The following is a 17,366-nucleotide window of genomic DNA, read 5'->3' on the forward strand; positions in this document are numbered from 1 at the left end:
GTGTCAGCTTGCATGAATGAGTGAAACTCTGCAACATTCAGTAGGTTTACATGATGCTTTCCTCATTTTTACGTTACTATTCAAAACAGTAATGTTAACTTAATGCTATAAAAACCACAGAGAATTAATTCAAAGATCAACTACTTCACATAGTTTGTTTCAGCTTCAGGAATCTGCAGACACTTGCTTTTTTCTGTTTCATATCAATTTACGTATCATATCAAGATTTTATCAAATAAACTGATTTAGCTAAAAGAGCTAGCACACGTATTTGATTGGTTAGATTTCTACTTAATCATCATAACTTAAGTAATTACAAATCAGCCCATAGATTTATGTTATAATTCAAACTCATTTAACATGAGAGAAGGATTATTTTTCACGATTCAATAAATTATGAATTGTTAATTCATAATCAATTTACTTTCTGTTAATTGCCTAATCATTTAATCAACAAATAATCGCAGCACCAAATTAAGTTTTTTTTCATGTAATTTAGTGTTTTTCATGCACTTGCTTCATTAAAGAATCAAGTTGTCCTCAACCAAAATGTGCCTCAGTTTACCCCAGAAAGCCCTCAGGCATCTCTCTCAAACTAGTTCATAAGACTTGTAAAACCTCACCTCATGCTTCACAAACCAGTTTCATCTGGTCTCCATGATGTGTCACTTAGCCTCAGACAGGTAAGAGCCACACCTGCTGTGTCTGCTGTTTGCTGTGCGTCTGAGCTCAGTCAGCGTATAGGGCATTTGCAAATAACTCTGTGGGTTTGTTTTATCCCTCTTGTGACAGACGGGCAGAGTTTGGATTCCAAAAAGTTAAGATAACAGAGGAAAGTAATTAAAAGTGGTCCGTTTGAATTCCTTTCCTTGGCTCGTCTGGTTTCATAAGGAAGATGAAACAGAAAATGTATTAGTTGCAAATGCTTTTTGTCCAAGGTTTTCTGTGCTGGCGAAAGTCAAATATGCCCGACATGTTGCATGTAAATGTTTCATCCTTCCAAAACTCAACTTAATTTTCCTCTGTCCCCCTTGGTCATTTCAAACATTCACATCCATCCAGAGCACATTTCATTATCACCTTTTTAACTAAACTAAACTGAGCTTTCTTTATATGTCTCTGAAACCCTGGAGTCCCACATTTCTTAACTTTCCTCTCCATGATGATCTCATCACATTTTTATTTAAATCGTTTTACCCTTTTGTCACGTCTTTGCATTTTTGTCGGGGGGGGGGGTTGTATACCATCATCCTTAGGAAATTAACAGCAACATAAATACTCAGAGAAAAGTAAAAACCAATGTAGACAGAAGTTCAATTGTCTTGTCCGTGAGTTTTGACATTTTCTAAGTTAATTTAGTCTTTGTGTAACTAATGGTGTAACCTGTGCCTTTTGGTAGAAAATACACTGGATCCAGATTCAGATGAATTTGATGATGAGGTATGAAGCTATTTTCTTCATTAAAAACTGCATGTTATTGTGTACTTCATTGTTATTTATTGTCAAATCATTCTGTCACCAACAGAACAACTATGAACCTGATCCGGCCTGGAGTCCCACATATTCACCAAAAACCACCACTTCTGGATCCCTTCTTTTACCTTTACCCGGCATTAGAACCACAACTCCAGACTCAGCTCAAAGAAGAACCAGCACTGATCCGGTTCCCCCGGTCAGATCCACAAAGTTTGGTCAGGTGCCGAGCCAAACGGAAGAGACAGCACGTGACAGTACCTCCTCACAGCCACGAGAGGTCGCCCTATCACCAGAAACAATAGATGCTGAATTAAGTGGCAACGCTCCTATTTACTCCACTGCCACAGCAGCAGCCGAGGAATCCTTCATCTCCCCTCCAACTACTCTTTCCGATACAAAGACAGATGGTGGTTTTGGACACATCAGTCCAAAAGGTGTTGTTAGTACGACAGCTTCTACATTAACCAGTGCAAAGACAAAAGCTGTTAAAAGTATTTCATTTTCCAGCACCAGCGAAACCACACTAAGGTCTCACCCCCGGGAAATGAGCAGCACAACGTCTTCATCCTTCATCCAGGCCGAGACCAACCAAGGCTTGGGCTATCCCCTAAACAAAGACACCACCCCTGTCAGCAGAGGTTTTCCAGCGATCCAAATGTCAACCTCCGAACCTTCCTCAACTGAAGCTGTCACACGTAGCCCCACAACCTCTGTACGCTTAAGAGCTGTTCTCTTGCAGACGACAAAGTCTGTTTCCAACGGTGAGCGCCCCACTGTCCTCCCCTCCTCTTCCTCCTCCTCCTCCGCCTCCTCCCCTTTGTGTGACACTGCAGACCCCGACAAAGCCCCCTCCACCTGCCTGCATGACCCTCCTTCCTCATCTTGGCCTGTGTTGTCTGCCTCTGCTCCGGACTCCAAGCATGCCGCTACTGCACCACTGTCTATAAATGACCCGGCTTCCCCTTCAACCCCTACACTCGCTGCCTCCGCCCTGCCCCACCCCCCTCACTCCTCACATCCCTTGTCTGGTAGGGAGACTGACTCTGTCTCCCCTGGGTCTGATGATAATGATAGTGATGGTGATTTGTTGTCTGGGTCTTCATCTTCGTCATTTTCCTCAGGGGACCCCTTAGTTTTCAGGGATACCCCTCCTATCCAAACAATTCCGGATCTGTCCGTCACCACCGTCGCTGCTGAGCCGACTGAATCTTCCTGGGAACTATCACTCTCAACGGTCTCTCTGTCTCTTAGCCCCACCCTTCAGCCTTCGATTCTTCTTTCTAGTGACTTCACCCTGTCTGGTGCCACACCGGGCTTATCCCACTCTTTCTCAACTGGGTTTGAGGACTCAAGGTATGCCAAAGGAAGCACCATTGAGTCTTTCCTCCCAGAGGTCAGTGGTGATGGGTTTTCGTTAGGTAGCGATATGGTCACCATGTGTGGCTGTTCCATGGAACCATCTGCTTCCTCGTCCTGGTTGCCTCCGTCTTCTCATGTCCCGCTGCCGTCTTCAGCCTGGGACTCTGCTAGCTTAGATCTCTACTCAAGTGTTGGCCATCCTTCAGCCTCTGGTGTTGGTAGAGATGACCATCACTCTGTGTCGGTGGCGGGTTCTGATGGTTTGCTCCTAGACCAGCCTCTGTTCTCCCATAGTGGCATCTTGCCCTCATTATCCTTGCTACAATCCCACCTTCTTCAAGTCACCCATAGTGACCTGCCCGTTTCTGTTGCAGCCACAACGTCTATCGTCAGGGATTCCTGGTTCTTGCCGTCAGATAGGGACTCTGACCTCCATACCTCTGCCCTCCCTTCCTCACCCACAGCCAACCCCTTCACCCCCACTCCAGAGGGACAGGCGTTAGATACTACCAGCAGTGCCTCTGGTTCAGCTCTGTTCTCTGACTCCCAGGAGGGCGTAGATCAGGAATGGGACCGGGTTCAAATCTCGGCCTCGGGGGAGAGCGCACTCCCTATTTCGACCGAAATTGCGAACACCATTCCCCCATCTACAACCTCTGCTTCTGGCCAGACCCCAGATGATCTGGAAGAACGCTCCTCAGCATTCTATTTTGAAAGCGAGAGTGGTAGTGCCGTCACCCCGGAGGTAGGAAGCACTGCGTCTTCAACCACTCCTGCTGAATCCTTGGCTTCACCCTGGCCGTTAAGTGGGGAGGAGGAGAGTGGCTCAGGGCAGGGTGAAGGCCTGTACGACAACGAGACGTCCTCTGACTTCAGTATCCCCGAGCGAACGGAAAGAGAGTCGGAGGAAGAGGAACCAGTTGAAGGTAAAAAAGCTGTCAATATCGCGGAAAAAGCTGCTTTACACCTGCACAATACCAAGGACTCAGGAAGAGTTTTGGACATCCAAAAGATGACTCATCCACCATCTGACAACAACAAATCATCTAATTTTTTTCATTTTTTTCTGTCTAATTGAGGATTTCATTACTCCAATGAATCACCACCTTCATCATCATTTTAAGCTCATAATTACAGAACCTTTAGTCCATCTGTTTTGTAAACCACTTATTCTGTTTATGAAGGGCTGGAGCTTATCCCAGCATCGGTATGGTAGGGACACAATAGTTAGGAGGCCAAGTCAGTCACTGAGCTCAGTGCAATAGTGAAGTAGATTAATCCACAGCTTTATTAGAATGGAACTGAGTAGAGCGCATACCTTTGCCACAGCCCAAAGGTACAATCAATCTGCACTTAATTCTACACACTCCTTCATATTAGTTCTCTAAATATGCCTGAATAATTTTTTCATCAACATCCATAATTTATTCTTCAGGGAAAACCGTGAAAGAAATTAACCAACAAACAAATAGACAGGGGAAACAACATAACAAAGCAAAGAGTCACCACTAAATTAATGTTTTGACTTCATAACAGTAAATAATGCTGCTACGTTATATTTACTTAATACTATGATATTCCTATCCATGAAAATCAAACAAATCAATCAAATTTTATTTGTATAGCCCATATTCACAAATCAAAATTCGTCTCATAGGGCTTTAACATGGTGTGACAGCCTCTGTCCTTAACCCTCAGCTAGAGTAAGGAAAAACTACTTAAAACCCCTTTAACAGGGTAAAAATACATAGAAACCTCAGAGAGAGCCACATGTGAGGGATCCCTCTCCCAGGATGGACAGAAGTGCAATAGATGTCAGGTGTAGGAAAATATGTTTTATTTAATTTGTTTAATCAGTATAAAAAGATATAACTTATATATTTACTTAATATATTCATATTTGATATAGACTTACTTGTTACGTCTTTCAGTGTGGTCATAGGGTCAGAATTTTACTGTTATTTTAAGGCTTATGATCAAGACAGTAAAAAGCAACTATAGGCCAAACATTCCTCTAATGAAACCTAAAACAGACGGACCTTCTTCTTATTTTGAGTTACAACTTTGAACCGATTTTACCAAAATGTATGTACTCGTGTAGCTATTTTAAATGTGAGACTAATACTTTGTTTTTGTTTACTGAGTTCACCATCTAAATTCACCCTTTCATTGATGATGCATTAAATTAGCAATAAGAGTATGGCGCTTTCAATCATAAGTTATGAAGTTTCAGTCTTCAGACCGTTTTTAAACTTACATGAAGTTTTTCAAATGTTCACAGCATGAGTAAGACTGAACAAACACAGGAATGAGGCGTCCACTGTGATGGATTATCGGTCTGCAGCAAGTCTCTTGAAGTTGATTCTTTACCTGAAGGTTCGAGAGTGTCATGCACTATGCGGTTGGTAAAGACCTTTGAGGCAGGTTCGTGGTTTGTGTTTTTGGCCTCTATAAATAACATTGAATTGAAGACCAAAGAAGAGGCCTGGTGTTCACTGTGTCACACTCGCAATAAATCCAAGAAGCCTTGAAGTGCTCTTGAAGAAAAAAAAGTTTAGACAAGAAAACATTATTCAGGCACTCAGAGGCAGAGCAAGGAGTGAAGATATATTAAAAGGCTTTATTTAGTCACATGTATCTATAAAATACAGACTGCGGTCAGTGTCTAAAATCACCCACTCATTCATATCCCCCTACTCATTATATAAGTGCGTCTATGTAGAGGAAGATGTAGTGAGCTCATTGACAAATGAAACATACACTTTCCGACACAACTAGGCGTATTTTTTCGCTGCGCGTTAACTACGTCATTGTCAAAGGATTATGATGTATGAGAAAGACAGCAATGTAAGCCAGTGGAAAATCCCATGATGAATTTCAAATGTTTATATCACACTTACGTATTAATGCTTTCAGGTAAAAAGCACGTAGCGAGGTCTGCGGGTTGCTTTCTTCCGGCTGCCCTCTCTTCTCTTCTCTCTCTGCTTTTCTTCTTCCTGTCAACACTTTGACCGCAATGCATGATGGTATAAATTGCTCACTACAAAATGGCGAACTCACTATATAGTGGAATAAATAGGGATTATTGAGTGATATCGGACCCAGCGTTTGTCTTTGTCCAGTGACAACAATAAAACCAGATTTACACCTGGTGCTCTATATAGTCAATGTAGCGTAAGTCACGGTTGCAAACCTAATGAAATAATAGCAGAAAAAACTATGTCATAAAAAGAAAAAGGGGAAAGAAATCATGACTTTTCTCAGTGTATTTCCATATCAACACTCATGACAGTACAGATGTACAGTACGGAAATCAATTCTTAAATTTGAAATCTTTGCCATAGGGAACTCAGATAGATTTTTTGTGCCCTTAATTGTCCTCAGATCATCCCTGCGTCACAAAGTCTCTTCAGTGTCTTCACCTAAACCAATAACCTTTTCCATTCTCTGTCCTCTGAGCCTTTTTATTCTCTTCACCCATTATCATCCCCCACGTGTGCAGGGTATCGGAGAGGCTGACACACTGCTGGATGAACGATTGAGTGAATGTGTTGTACTCTGATTGTGCACAGTGTAGAAAGCACACAACAGGCTCTTTATGAACTGTCAACAGGGCAGACCCAGCCATTCACGGCTGAACTGATTGACTGTGCAGTAAAGGTAAGTTCTAACAAACAGCCTCCCAGTCAAGGATAATGCACACTAGTGTTTCTCTTATTGGTTATCACACGATAAAGGGAGGATTCAGTGAGGTCAGGATCAACCATCAGGTTTTCATTCCCCATTATTCAAAGTTAGAATTGTGTTGCTTGATTTACAGAAGCCTTGCTCTGTTTGTGTGCTGCTGCAGTTTGCCACATGAATTTTCATGATGAGCTTTTGTGCATCTGTCGAGTGGTTTGAATGTGATGATTATTGTGTTTTTGCTGTAGATAACTGAAAGTTAATGGTGCTACATTGTGTTTCGATGCTGGGCTGTTACCACAGTTCATGTTTTTCTCTGAAGTGTGTATCAGAGGTCTGAGAGTGATGGATTTTTCTATCTGCAAACAGTTCAGGGAGGCCAGGCTGCTCTGGAGGCAGGAATGTGCTCAGTGTTTGAGGCATCCTTGGGTTCTTCTTGTACATTTTTGTTTTGCATCAAGCAGGGCAGGGACCAACTCTAAGTTTTGAAACGTGAATAGGACAGAAGAAATGTATAGAAACATATAGAAGTAAACCCCTAATACTATAGAGACATGTTTTTACACATCTGTGAATGTTTCAGAAATATTCTGCAGTTGTACATAGAACTCCCAAACTGTTATTCATACGAAGCATTTGTCCACTTGTGTGTGCCGTGCCTGAATAACTCGATTTTTCAAAGATTCAGTTTTGATTAAAAAACATTTTTTATTGTGACAGTACAACGTTTAACAGTATTTCACAGTCCAGGTCAAAACCACAGTCACAAAGTGCATTCAAATAACCTTTAAATACAGGTTAAAGTTTCAAAGATAAAAAAAGATACATTTAAAGGTTATAATGCTGCCAGTGTAAACGCTTTTTAAATTGAGGCCTAACCAGCTGATCTGATGCTGAGTTATAAACACAAGTTTATAGGGTTTTTCTCAAGCCTTTGCTGTTTTAACAGCCTTTGCTTCTCAGAGCTGAGGAATGTCTTAGCAGAGTATTGAGTTAACAGGCCATACATGTATAGCAGACGACAAACATGCAAGGGTTCATAAATAAGCTTAATTTTCATTTAAGTTTTTTCCTGTAAGTCAGTCTGACCTAGAGAGAGATGTCACTGCATCCCATCTTCATCAGACCCCTCAGATGTGGCTCAGCTTTGGTTCTGTTGACTTTGAATTCAGGCATCCAGTTTGGCATAGCTAAAAAGCTAAACATAATTAACAAATGTTCAATTGAAGAGCCTCTGCCACCCCATGACCAAGTGAAATATCAAGTTCAACTGTATGAAAACAGTATAGCATAACTGCCAACTTTATTATAATTTATACTGTTAAATAAGATCAAATGAACATATTTGGAACAGAGGCTGGTGTCAATGATAGATGGCTTCAGTACATCTAACATGGCAAAGGTCAGCGACTACACTCTGCAGGTTAAGGGTTAATGAGCTAGATCCTTGCAGCCAGAGCAGCTTTTCCTCTGAGGAACACAGTACAGAGCAGAACAGATGACGGCCCTGGTTTCCCCTCTCACTCTGCTGTAGCTTTACTCTCTGTCCCCTCTCTCTCTCTTTCTCTCCCTCTCTCTCTCTCCAGACGCCAGCAACAGCAGCCACGAGTCAAGGGTCGGTTCAATCCGGGAGAGGGAGAGAAAGGCCGTGGTTCCCCTGGCAGTCATCTCCACCCTCACTGTCATCGGCCTCGTCGTCCTCATCAGCATCCTCGTATACTGGAGGTCAGTGCTGCCGGTGCACCTAAAGCTGCTGTCAGTTGATGGTTGTGGCCATTAGAGGGCAGGAGAAGTCCACAACAGGCGGAGAGAAACATATTGTTCTCTTCTGACAGTGACATGGTTTGCTAACAGCTTTGTTTACTGACATTGAGCAACTTTATTATCCTGAATCATTACATGCTGGAATTGTTTAGCTCTTTTTCACTGGTACTTAGGAACCAATCTGGGCGAGGTACAGGTCCAGAGGGAGGCAGTCTGGGATCAGGTTCCCTCAAAATGTGCCACACAGAACATTCATGTTGATGGGTTTAGGGCTCGCTTGAGTTTGAATTACTCCTGGATTAAAATAAACACACACACACACACACAATCATCTATATAATTTGGATAAATATAGTTTTGTATTTATTTGTTTGTGCAGTTTAGACTGATGCTGTCTGAAATTGGTATCCATGTAGATGTTGGAACTCCTAAAATGGACACCAGTTAGGTGTTTATTTTAGGAGGAATGTCTTCTTCCCTCTCATTCATTTACTGTTGTTATTTAATAAGGCAAAAGTCATTTTTATCTGTTTACTCGATGACTAGATTCGAATGAGCAACATCATTCACACGCAGTGATACTTATTGAGCTGAACGGTAAAGGATGAGAGGTGCTTATTTTTTAGTTCGTCACAGCCCCAATGATGGCCCTTGGTCGGGCTTTCACACCTCCATCTGTAATCTATTACTCTTTTTTTTGTAACATTTGTATTTTGGTCACTGTTTACACTTTGCTGTGTGGCCATGCAGCATCTTGCTGGGGGTGTACTGTAATTATTTATTGGAAAGGCTGTGGACTGGTGTTTGAAAAACACTTGATGATTCAGATGTGTTCCAGTTCACGCAAAAAAAATTTAATTGAATCCTCCAATTCACCACTTGAACAGTCCTGAAACACACACACACACACACCTCCAACTGAACTCAACCCACGCCTCAGCCCCCTGCCCTGCAGCCCCTCAAATCTCATATAATGTGGGGAGGGGAGTGAAGTGGTGACTGTCATGTTTGTCTGGGAAGCTTAATCTTCCCGAACATGAGCTCAGTCTTGATCTTACATTGCGCTGTGTGTGTGTGTGTGTGTGTGTGTGTGTGTGTGTGTGTGTGTGTGTGTGTGTGTGTGTGCTTACCGACATCCCTTTCACAAACAATACCTCCTGTTTTGTGTTGTGGATGTGCGTGTGCCGGCGGACTGAACGAGCCTTTCAGCTGCTCCACATTTTGACAGTTGAGAGTTTTTAGTTCCTTATTGTTGACCTTGAGAAATGCTGTTTCTTCCTTTTTATTGAGAAATATGAAATACTAGATTCGGAGCAAACAGAACTTTCTCTGGGACTTATTTATAAGTCATTTTATTTAACCCATTCGGGAGTCTGGACATAAACACAGGTTTTTACTTTTTGCTACATTCTCCTGCTATCTGGCAGGAAGAAACACTGCTGCTCAATCAGACCTTGAAATAACTAACTTGAGAAATCCGATCAAGGACACACTTGTCAAACGCAGTGTAACCACTTTTAGTCTTATTTTTTCACAGACTGTCCACTTCTCATCTGCTGTGCAGGCAGTTCAACATATTGTTCTTGTTTTGCAACCTCCTTGTTGTTGTATCTCCAAGATTGAGCAGTGCTAAACTGGTAATAATCTGAAGAGCAGGGGGATTAATGCTCGGTGAAGGATGTACCCTGGCTGCAGCGCTGCAAGTGTCCACTCAGCTGAGAGCGTCCAGCGAGGGTCTGGGGATAGAAAAGGACATTCGCCTGATTATGTCAGACAGAAGGAATCGTGTCCGCGTCTTGTAGGGCGACCGGCAGGAGGCCAAACTGCACTAATCCTGCTGGTGTCGTGTCCTTTTTCTTTCCCTCATGACAACACGGTGCTCATTTAGACTGCTGCTGTGCATTTGAGGTCAAGCAGTTTGAGAGGATTTTGGTTGAGTTTACAAGTTTACAAACTGAGAAATGCACCGCAAATTTGCAACATCATCTTCATCATCATCAGTAGGCATCTGACCAAATCCAACTTATTAATGTGGCAGCTTTATGTCCAGGACATATGGATGTTTTTCCAACCTGTGAGGATCCTGTGAAACAGATGTCAGAGCACTATTTGATTAATCTCCAGGGACATGTCATGGATACAGATTGATTTGTAAAGTAACCAATAACACTGAATGTGTCACGCCCCTGCAGCTCAATATGGAAAGTCATGACTGTTCTTTGTTGTTGAGGACTTCTCGCTACCTTCACCTACACCTGCGGATTCAACCAATGACTCGGACAATGAAGTCTCTGTGCATTGGTTGCTAACTGTCAGAATCTGTCTTTAAACAGAGAATTTATTATCATTATTAATATTTTATTTTTTTATTATGGCAAACAGGACATATTGATTTATTGATCAATACACAGTCAGCGTGTTTACATCGGTTATTTCAATGTAAAGTTAGTCCTTTCCATGGAAGCTTCTGCCCTGCACTGAAATAACTACCGGTATAACATATAGAACTAATTTAATCAACCTACATCCTGATCTGGATTCACACTAAAATTGAATGCGTTCTTCCAAATTCTTCCGCCAAGTTTTGTTGAAAACTGTTAATTTATTTTTGGTTAATGTTGCTCACAAACAAACAATTAAAGAGACAGGGGTGAAAACATAACAGTAGTCTCATACAGACAAAATAAGCCTAAAGAGACATAAAATGTCAACAAGGAACAGAAGAGAGATAAGATGACCAAAACTGATTGCTACCCCTTAATTTGTCCCTTTGTGAGGGGTCAGGGGTGTTTTTCCCCGTCTTTACCCGGGAGCCCATTTTCTTATAATCCATCCTTATGAGGATCAAGTGCTTCTCAGAGAAATGAGTAAAAGATCAATAAAAATACAATCCAAAACGTCACTAATATCAGAGATGTTCATTTGTCTTCACAAGAGATTTAACAGCAACATAGTTCTTCAGAGAAATGTCACAGCAGATTAGATGGATTTCTTTTCACCTGCAGAAACATTTCATCCAAACAATCCGGTGTGACACTGTTTAGTTTCTAATACTATTGTCTGTGTGAGTGTGTTTGTTCATGAGCAGCAGCGTGTCCAGATGTTTTCTTCTCTGGGTTAAAGCGCTTGGTGTACATCTGACATCAGTATAATCAGATTAAGTAGTTTCAGTCTCAGTAGATAAACAAGTCATATACATTAAATCGACCAATGAACAGCAGCTGAATAACATCTTTTGACAAGGAATTGAAGCTAAGGTGTTTCAGATCAAATATCATGCGCCAGAAGAATAAAGCCTGCTCTGAAGTAGTGCTGACACCAGAGATGCACCTGACAACTTTGTCGTGGTCACTGATCTGCCTTGATTGATATAAATGTGTGGAGTGTCTTTGAGCAGTGTTTCCTCTTTCTCTCTCCCATGGTGATGGAGTGTGCTCTTATATACTGGGAACCCAGTTCTGACAGCTCCGACGTGTTTGCCTCACAAAATGTCATACTACAGGTTTTATTATCACTTTCTCTCTCAACTATCTCTTTTACCGTGTTTGTGCTTTGGTTCAGCATCTCTCTTTGGTTGTCATCTTCGAAGAGCTTCCTTTCATAGGAGACCTGGGTTATCTCTGCAATGGCGGCTGAACAGCTATTATTGTAAATATATTATCTTAGGGAGTTGTCTGGTAACAGGTTCAGTTTAATACAAGTATATTCATCGCAAGTTAACTTGTTCAGGAGTCAAGCAACTAATCCAACATTCAGCTGATAATTAAGGAGCTGAGATCCACTGAGAGAAAAACGGTTTGTGTTTTGCATCTTTACATCTGTGTGTGTGTGTGTGTGTGGGTGTGGGTGTGGGTGTGTGTGGGTGGGTGTTTTTCTGTGTGTCTTTATGTTTTGCTGGTGATAATCCCTGATGCCCATTTCTGGCGGAGACAACACAAGTTCATTAGAGGCCATCTCATCCATTTAAAAACGTGTTAAGGATTAACGCAGCATCTTTCTTCCTGTGTTTTTGGGAAGATTACCCCATGTTCTCCGAAAATCTAGGCTAACGCAGAGACACATGAAAACAAAAGCATCCTCATCTTGTCAGAACCAGTACAGCGTTGTTGCTGTGGTCTGTTATTATGCCCCTTTTCTGTTCCTGCCCAATACAACTCTTTGAATTCTCTGTTTCTGTTTAGGGTTTCAACCATGTCCCTTTATTTCAATAATTTCCTCTGATTTGAGCATTTCTTCTATGATGATAACACTTATGTTCTCTTTGATAAAAGCGTTTAAAGGTTTTATTTTAATCAATGTTTATTTTGTCCACAGGACCTGTTTTCAGACGGCTCACTTCTACATCGACGAGAGCTCATCGCCCAGAGTCATCGCTGCAGCATCCACAGCTGCATTAACATCTGGTAACATACGTTTGTGTACTTGTGAGGGCCTACGCCATACTAAACTTAAAACATATAACAATGAATATAAGTCCATAAAATCTGCGCTCTGAAACATGGGGACCAAATAAAATGTTCTATCCTTCCTCATATGTCAAAAAATGTCATCATCTACTAACGATATTTTCCTTTTCCAAAAAATATCTTACATTTTTCAAATGTCCAAACTTAAAGTATTTCTAATTTCCAAGTGTCCAAAAGTCTCAGCATTTTCTAAAAGGATACTTGCTGTCCAGAAAAAAAAAAGACCTGCTTTATATTCCAGATGAGCAGACTGCGCTTCCAGTCACGGATTTTGTCCAACATGTCGCTGAACTTCACAGCACCCAGGGCTTCAAGCAGGAATTTGAGGTATTAAGACAGAAGGGTTATTACCTTTGCATAAAAGTTCAACTATTTTATATTTCTTTACAGAGCGACTGCGGTCTGTGTGTGTGTGTGTGTGTGTGTGTGTGTGTGTGTGTGTGTGTATGTGTGTGTGTGTGTGTGTGTGTGATTGTCGTAATTTTTTCTGCATGCTGCTTGTTGACCTGTGATGAGATATTTTTTTAATGGCCTTATTTAGGGCTGCAACATTATATGACTATCTATCAACAATAATGAGAGTGATTATAACAGTAACGAGTTGCGGTCCTGGCTCAGCGTCTTGTGGCGAGCCTCCATTATTCATGTGAGCAGGGAGTCGGTTGTCTTTTGTCTGTGGAGCTTCAACAGAACAACTGGTCACGAGGCTTCAGACCTCAAGACATCAAGAGCTCCTTCACCTCATGAATCTGAGCTCCAATTAGTTTGATTCTGAAAATGCCTATTCAGGAAAAATCTACTCAAAGTACAGATGTGCGGGCCAGCTCTGACGTAGTTCTGCAGTTCTACAGAACGGATAAGGGAACCCAATCCCATAGTGCACTACACTCTCTCTCTCTCTCTCTCTCTCTCTCTCTCTCTTCTCTCTCTCTCTCTCTCTCTCTCTCTCTCTCTCTCTCTCTCTCTCTCTCTCTCTCTTCATTAAATTCAATTAACTGGAATTGCTATATATAGTACTAAATAAAACATCATTACATACGCAATTATTATTATCAATATTATCATTATGTGTGATACAATCATTTTAAATTCTTTTAGGCTTCTCACATATGCCCACATCTAAATAACAATGGAGATTACAACACTTAAAATCAGCAGTTCATCTCAAACAACAGCAAGACATTAACACTCAACAGTTTACAATAAAGATTCACATTTATCATTTGTTTAAAGAAAATTAAATGTTCAAGGCTCTATCTAAAGAGAGCAGAACCTTGAGTAATGTGATTAGTAACACCAGTATTTGCACTGTTTCATGTCAAAATGGCTGCAGTGAAAAGGGATTATTGTGTAAGCAAACCGTCATTAGAAACAAATTAAAAAAATTCTAAACCAGAGCACGAGTATACCATTACATTCCTTCAGGAATAAGAGTCGTTGGAAAGTAATTATGACTATACTTAATGATTAAGATAACAACAAAGGATTTTTTGGTTTGTTTAGTATTTTTTATAAGGCTTGATATCACAGGAAAAATACAATGATACTGTGTGTGAATCACCTGAACACCCTCTCTTCTATCACAAAATGACAAAAATTACAGAATATAATGGATGCAATGGTTTCCACCCTCCATCCTTTACTTTTAGATTCCATATTGAGTTTAAAAAGTAAATAGATTTGACAGATATAAAGCAAGTAATATACCAAATGTCCAGTTTTAAAGGTTTTTATTTTTCTGAATCAAATAACAATTTTGGAATGATCATCTGGTTAAGCTTTTAACATATAATAAACTTAAATTTATAATACTGACAAATGTACATTGCACTTTCATAGTGCTCAGTGTTTTGAACATTTCTTGTTCGGCGAAAAAACATAATAGCATTATATTAAAAGTGAGGTAAAAATCTGTAAATGCAGTGGGATATATTTGCTTTCACAGTAACTTGAACAATAATCCTCTCGATTGGCAACATCGTCGTAGGATAAATTTTTCCCTTTCACCCAATAATTGGTGAAACGAGTGGTTTGCTTCAAATGTTAAATCAGCTAAAAAAGAAGAGAGAAACATTATGATGATGATGATGATGATGATGATGATGATGATGATGATGATAGAAAAATATCTAAATTTAATATTGTGAAACATCTAATATATTTACGTGGAACTGATACCTAATTCCTACTTAGTTGTTTATGTGGCTAGTAAAAATGATCATTTCAATATTATTTTATTCTTTATTCTATTTTATTTAACCAATTATTATATATTGTTATCAGCATATTCCACATTTCTTGATCAGAAAATGCCAAATTCTGAAAAATGCCAAATTAGGAATCTCCAAATGGAATATGCTGACCCTTATACATATTTGAATATTGTCATATTCTGAATAATAGTGAAGGATTAGTGGGCACGTATTATTGATACAAATATTATGAATGTGACAAGAATTTAAGAATGAAAATATATTGTTCTACAATGTAGCAGAGGATAAGTAGATGGCTCCAAAAAAACTACAAATACATAGGTTCAATTAAAGTTTAAATTATACATCAACAGAGAAATTTTACATCAACTGTGTGTAAAAAGAGAGTCTGAGTCCACCCGCCCATGTTTCGTCTCTTTTTGTTTGGTTTTATTTTTTCCTCTGTGTAGACAGAAGCAAGAGGTGTGCTGTGAGACAAATGTGTATTTTGTGTTTTTTTTTGTCTTGTCTTGTAATTTGTATTTTTGTACCTCTTTGGTTGACTGTGTTGTCACGAAAACATCCTGGCTGCCTGCTGCTTCCTCACCCTCATCATTAGATACTGAAGGAGAGCTACGAGGTAAGACGCTCTCCTCCTGACGTCTCTATTCACTGACGGATGCGGCTCCACATGACATATCTGTTTGTTTGTCTCGTCTTGTAATTCAAAGTGCTTTAGAAAATGTGAAAAATGTGGATGTACAAAACTGCTGTTTGTCGCAAGTGGAGAGTTTGTATTCTATGACAGGGTAATTAGAGGATCATTAAAGAATCTAAAGAATCATGTAGTTTGATTTTTAATATTCTAGTCTGAAAAATGTCTTTAAAACCCTTAATCACATCTTTGCCAGTTTTAATTACATACAGTGTAAGTGCCACCATCAAAGTAAACCCAATGCAGTTTAATAAATTAATTTAACCTTTGTTATGCTTCAGTTAAGTTTGTACTCAAACTGTCTGAGAAAGTTAAATGCAACATGTTTCATTATTTTGTTGTGCATACAAACAACTAATGTTGTGTGATACTATTTAAAAACTTGTGAAACAAGAACTCTACCCAGCAACACTAGCTGACAAAGAAATGACAATAAACAGTGGCAGAGGTAATATCTCTGTATGAAAGCAAAGGGAGAAAACTGAGTATGTAGTCATTCAATATATACTGAACTTAGACAGAATGTATGAAGGACATCTTCTAAAGGTAAAGCTTTACTCTCTATATGTGTGTTTTCAGGAGGTGCAGGTGTGCACAGTGGACATGGGGATGAACACTGACAGCTCCAACCATCCTGAAAACAAGAACAAAAACAGATACAGCAACATCCTGGCCTGTGAGTGCACTTACTGCAGCAGAGGGTCAGGAATGATGAGTTTTCACTGAAGGACTCAGATCAGAACATCACTTTCACTGATAGATAGACAGATAGATAGACAGATAGATAGATAGAGAGATAGACAGAGAGATAGATAGATAGATAGATAGATAGATAGATAGATAGATAGATAGATAGATAGATAGATAGATAGATAGATAGATAGATAGATAAATAGATAGATAGATAGATAGATAGATAGATGGATGGATGGATGGATGGATAGATAGATAGATAGATAGATAGAAACATGTCAGCGTAAGAAGCATTCACACGGAATAAAATAATTGGTACATGGTACATGACACGATAGATAGGATAGAGAAATGGATAGAAAGAGGGATAGAGAAATCGATGGATGGATGGATATTGTCCTCCACATTGATCTGATGACTTCCCTTTGTGTTTCTACTCTGTAACCCTCAGATGACCACAGCCGGGTGCGGCTCTCGTCGCAGGCTGATAAAGACGGAAGGACGACGGATTACATCAACGCAAACTACGTGGATGTGAGGATCTCTGTGTCGTATTGTGACTGTATTTCAGTTTCTTTTTTAATCTCCACACAAACCAAGGTCCTCACCTTCACCCAGAGGCTCGTTAAACACACAGTGAAAACTTCTCTTCACAGAGCCACTGCATGGTTTCCCTCTTGTCTCCCTGAAGCCAAATCTGCCTATTTCTAAACCTTTTCATGAGGCTCACTGTTGGCAGCAAGAACCTGTGAAGCTCTCCATTATGCCTGTCACCGCACCATTAAAATCTCATTTCCGGTGTGTTGTGTTTCGTGAAAGGCAGAGGCGAAACAAAAAAAACACCCTGCGGCAGGCACGGCACTTCTGGAGAGCTGACGTGCAGGTTCTAAAGTTGGTACAAACACGTTGAGGATCACTCCAGCTCAAACTTTTGTCTGAGTCGCACAGTATGAAGGAAACGTCAAGCTGTCAGTCAGGCGAAGGTTATCAAACTATTAAAATGGATTAATGTCCTCT

The 17,366-nt window shown here is 40.3% G+C and overlaps 1 protein-coding gene across 3 annotated transcripts in view; it reads left to right on the top strand.

Moving 5' to 3' along the window:
* The window catches only part of ptprz1a (protein tyrosine phosphatase receptor type Z1a), a 91,532-nt gene that overhangs the window by 63,692 nt on the left and 10,474 nt on the right, over positions 1-17,366 (top strand). The window contains exons 11-19 of one of the 3 annotated variants that reach the window (XM_053427371.1): positions 1,400-1,440; positions 1,526-2,237; positions 3,210-3,761; positions 8,106-8,244; positions 12,598-12,686; positions 12,991-13,076; positions 15,561-15,581; positions 16,236-16,332; positions 16,801-16,883. In XM_053427371.1, coding sequence (XP_053283346.1) covers positions 1,400-1,440; positions 1,526-2,237; positions 3,210-3,761; positions 8,106-8,244; positions 12,598-12,686; positions 12,991-13,076; positions 15,561-15,581; positions 16,236-16,332; positions 16,801-16,883 — 1,820 coding nt within the window. Of the gene's footprint in view, positions 1-1,399; positions 1,441-1,525; positions 3,762-8,105; positions 8,245-12,597; positions 12,687-12,990; positions 13,077-15,560; positions 15,582-16,235; positions 16,333-16,800; positions 16,884-17,366 lie in introns of all 3 variants that reach the window. The other 2 variants (XM_053427370.1, XM_053427372.1) reach the window with 2 other exon arrangements.

The sequence above is a fragment of the Pleuronectes platessa genome, chromosome 7 (assembly GCF_947347685.1).
Source record: "Pleuronectes platessa chromosome 7, fPlePla1.1, whole genome shotgun sequence".
In the NCBI taxonomy this organism is placed as follows: domain Eukaryota; kingdom Metazoa; phylum Chordata; class Actinopteri; order Pleuronectiformes; family Pleuronectidae; genus Pleuronectes; species Pleuronectes platessa.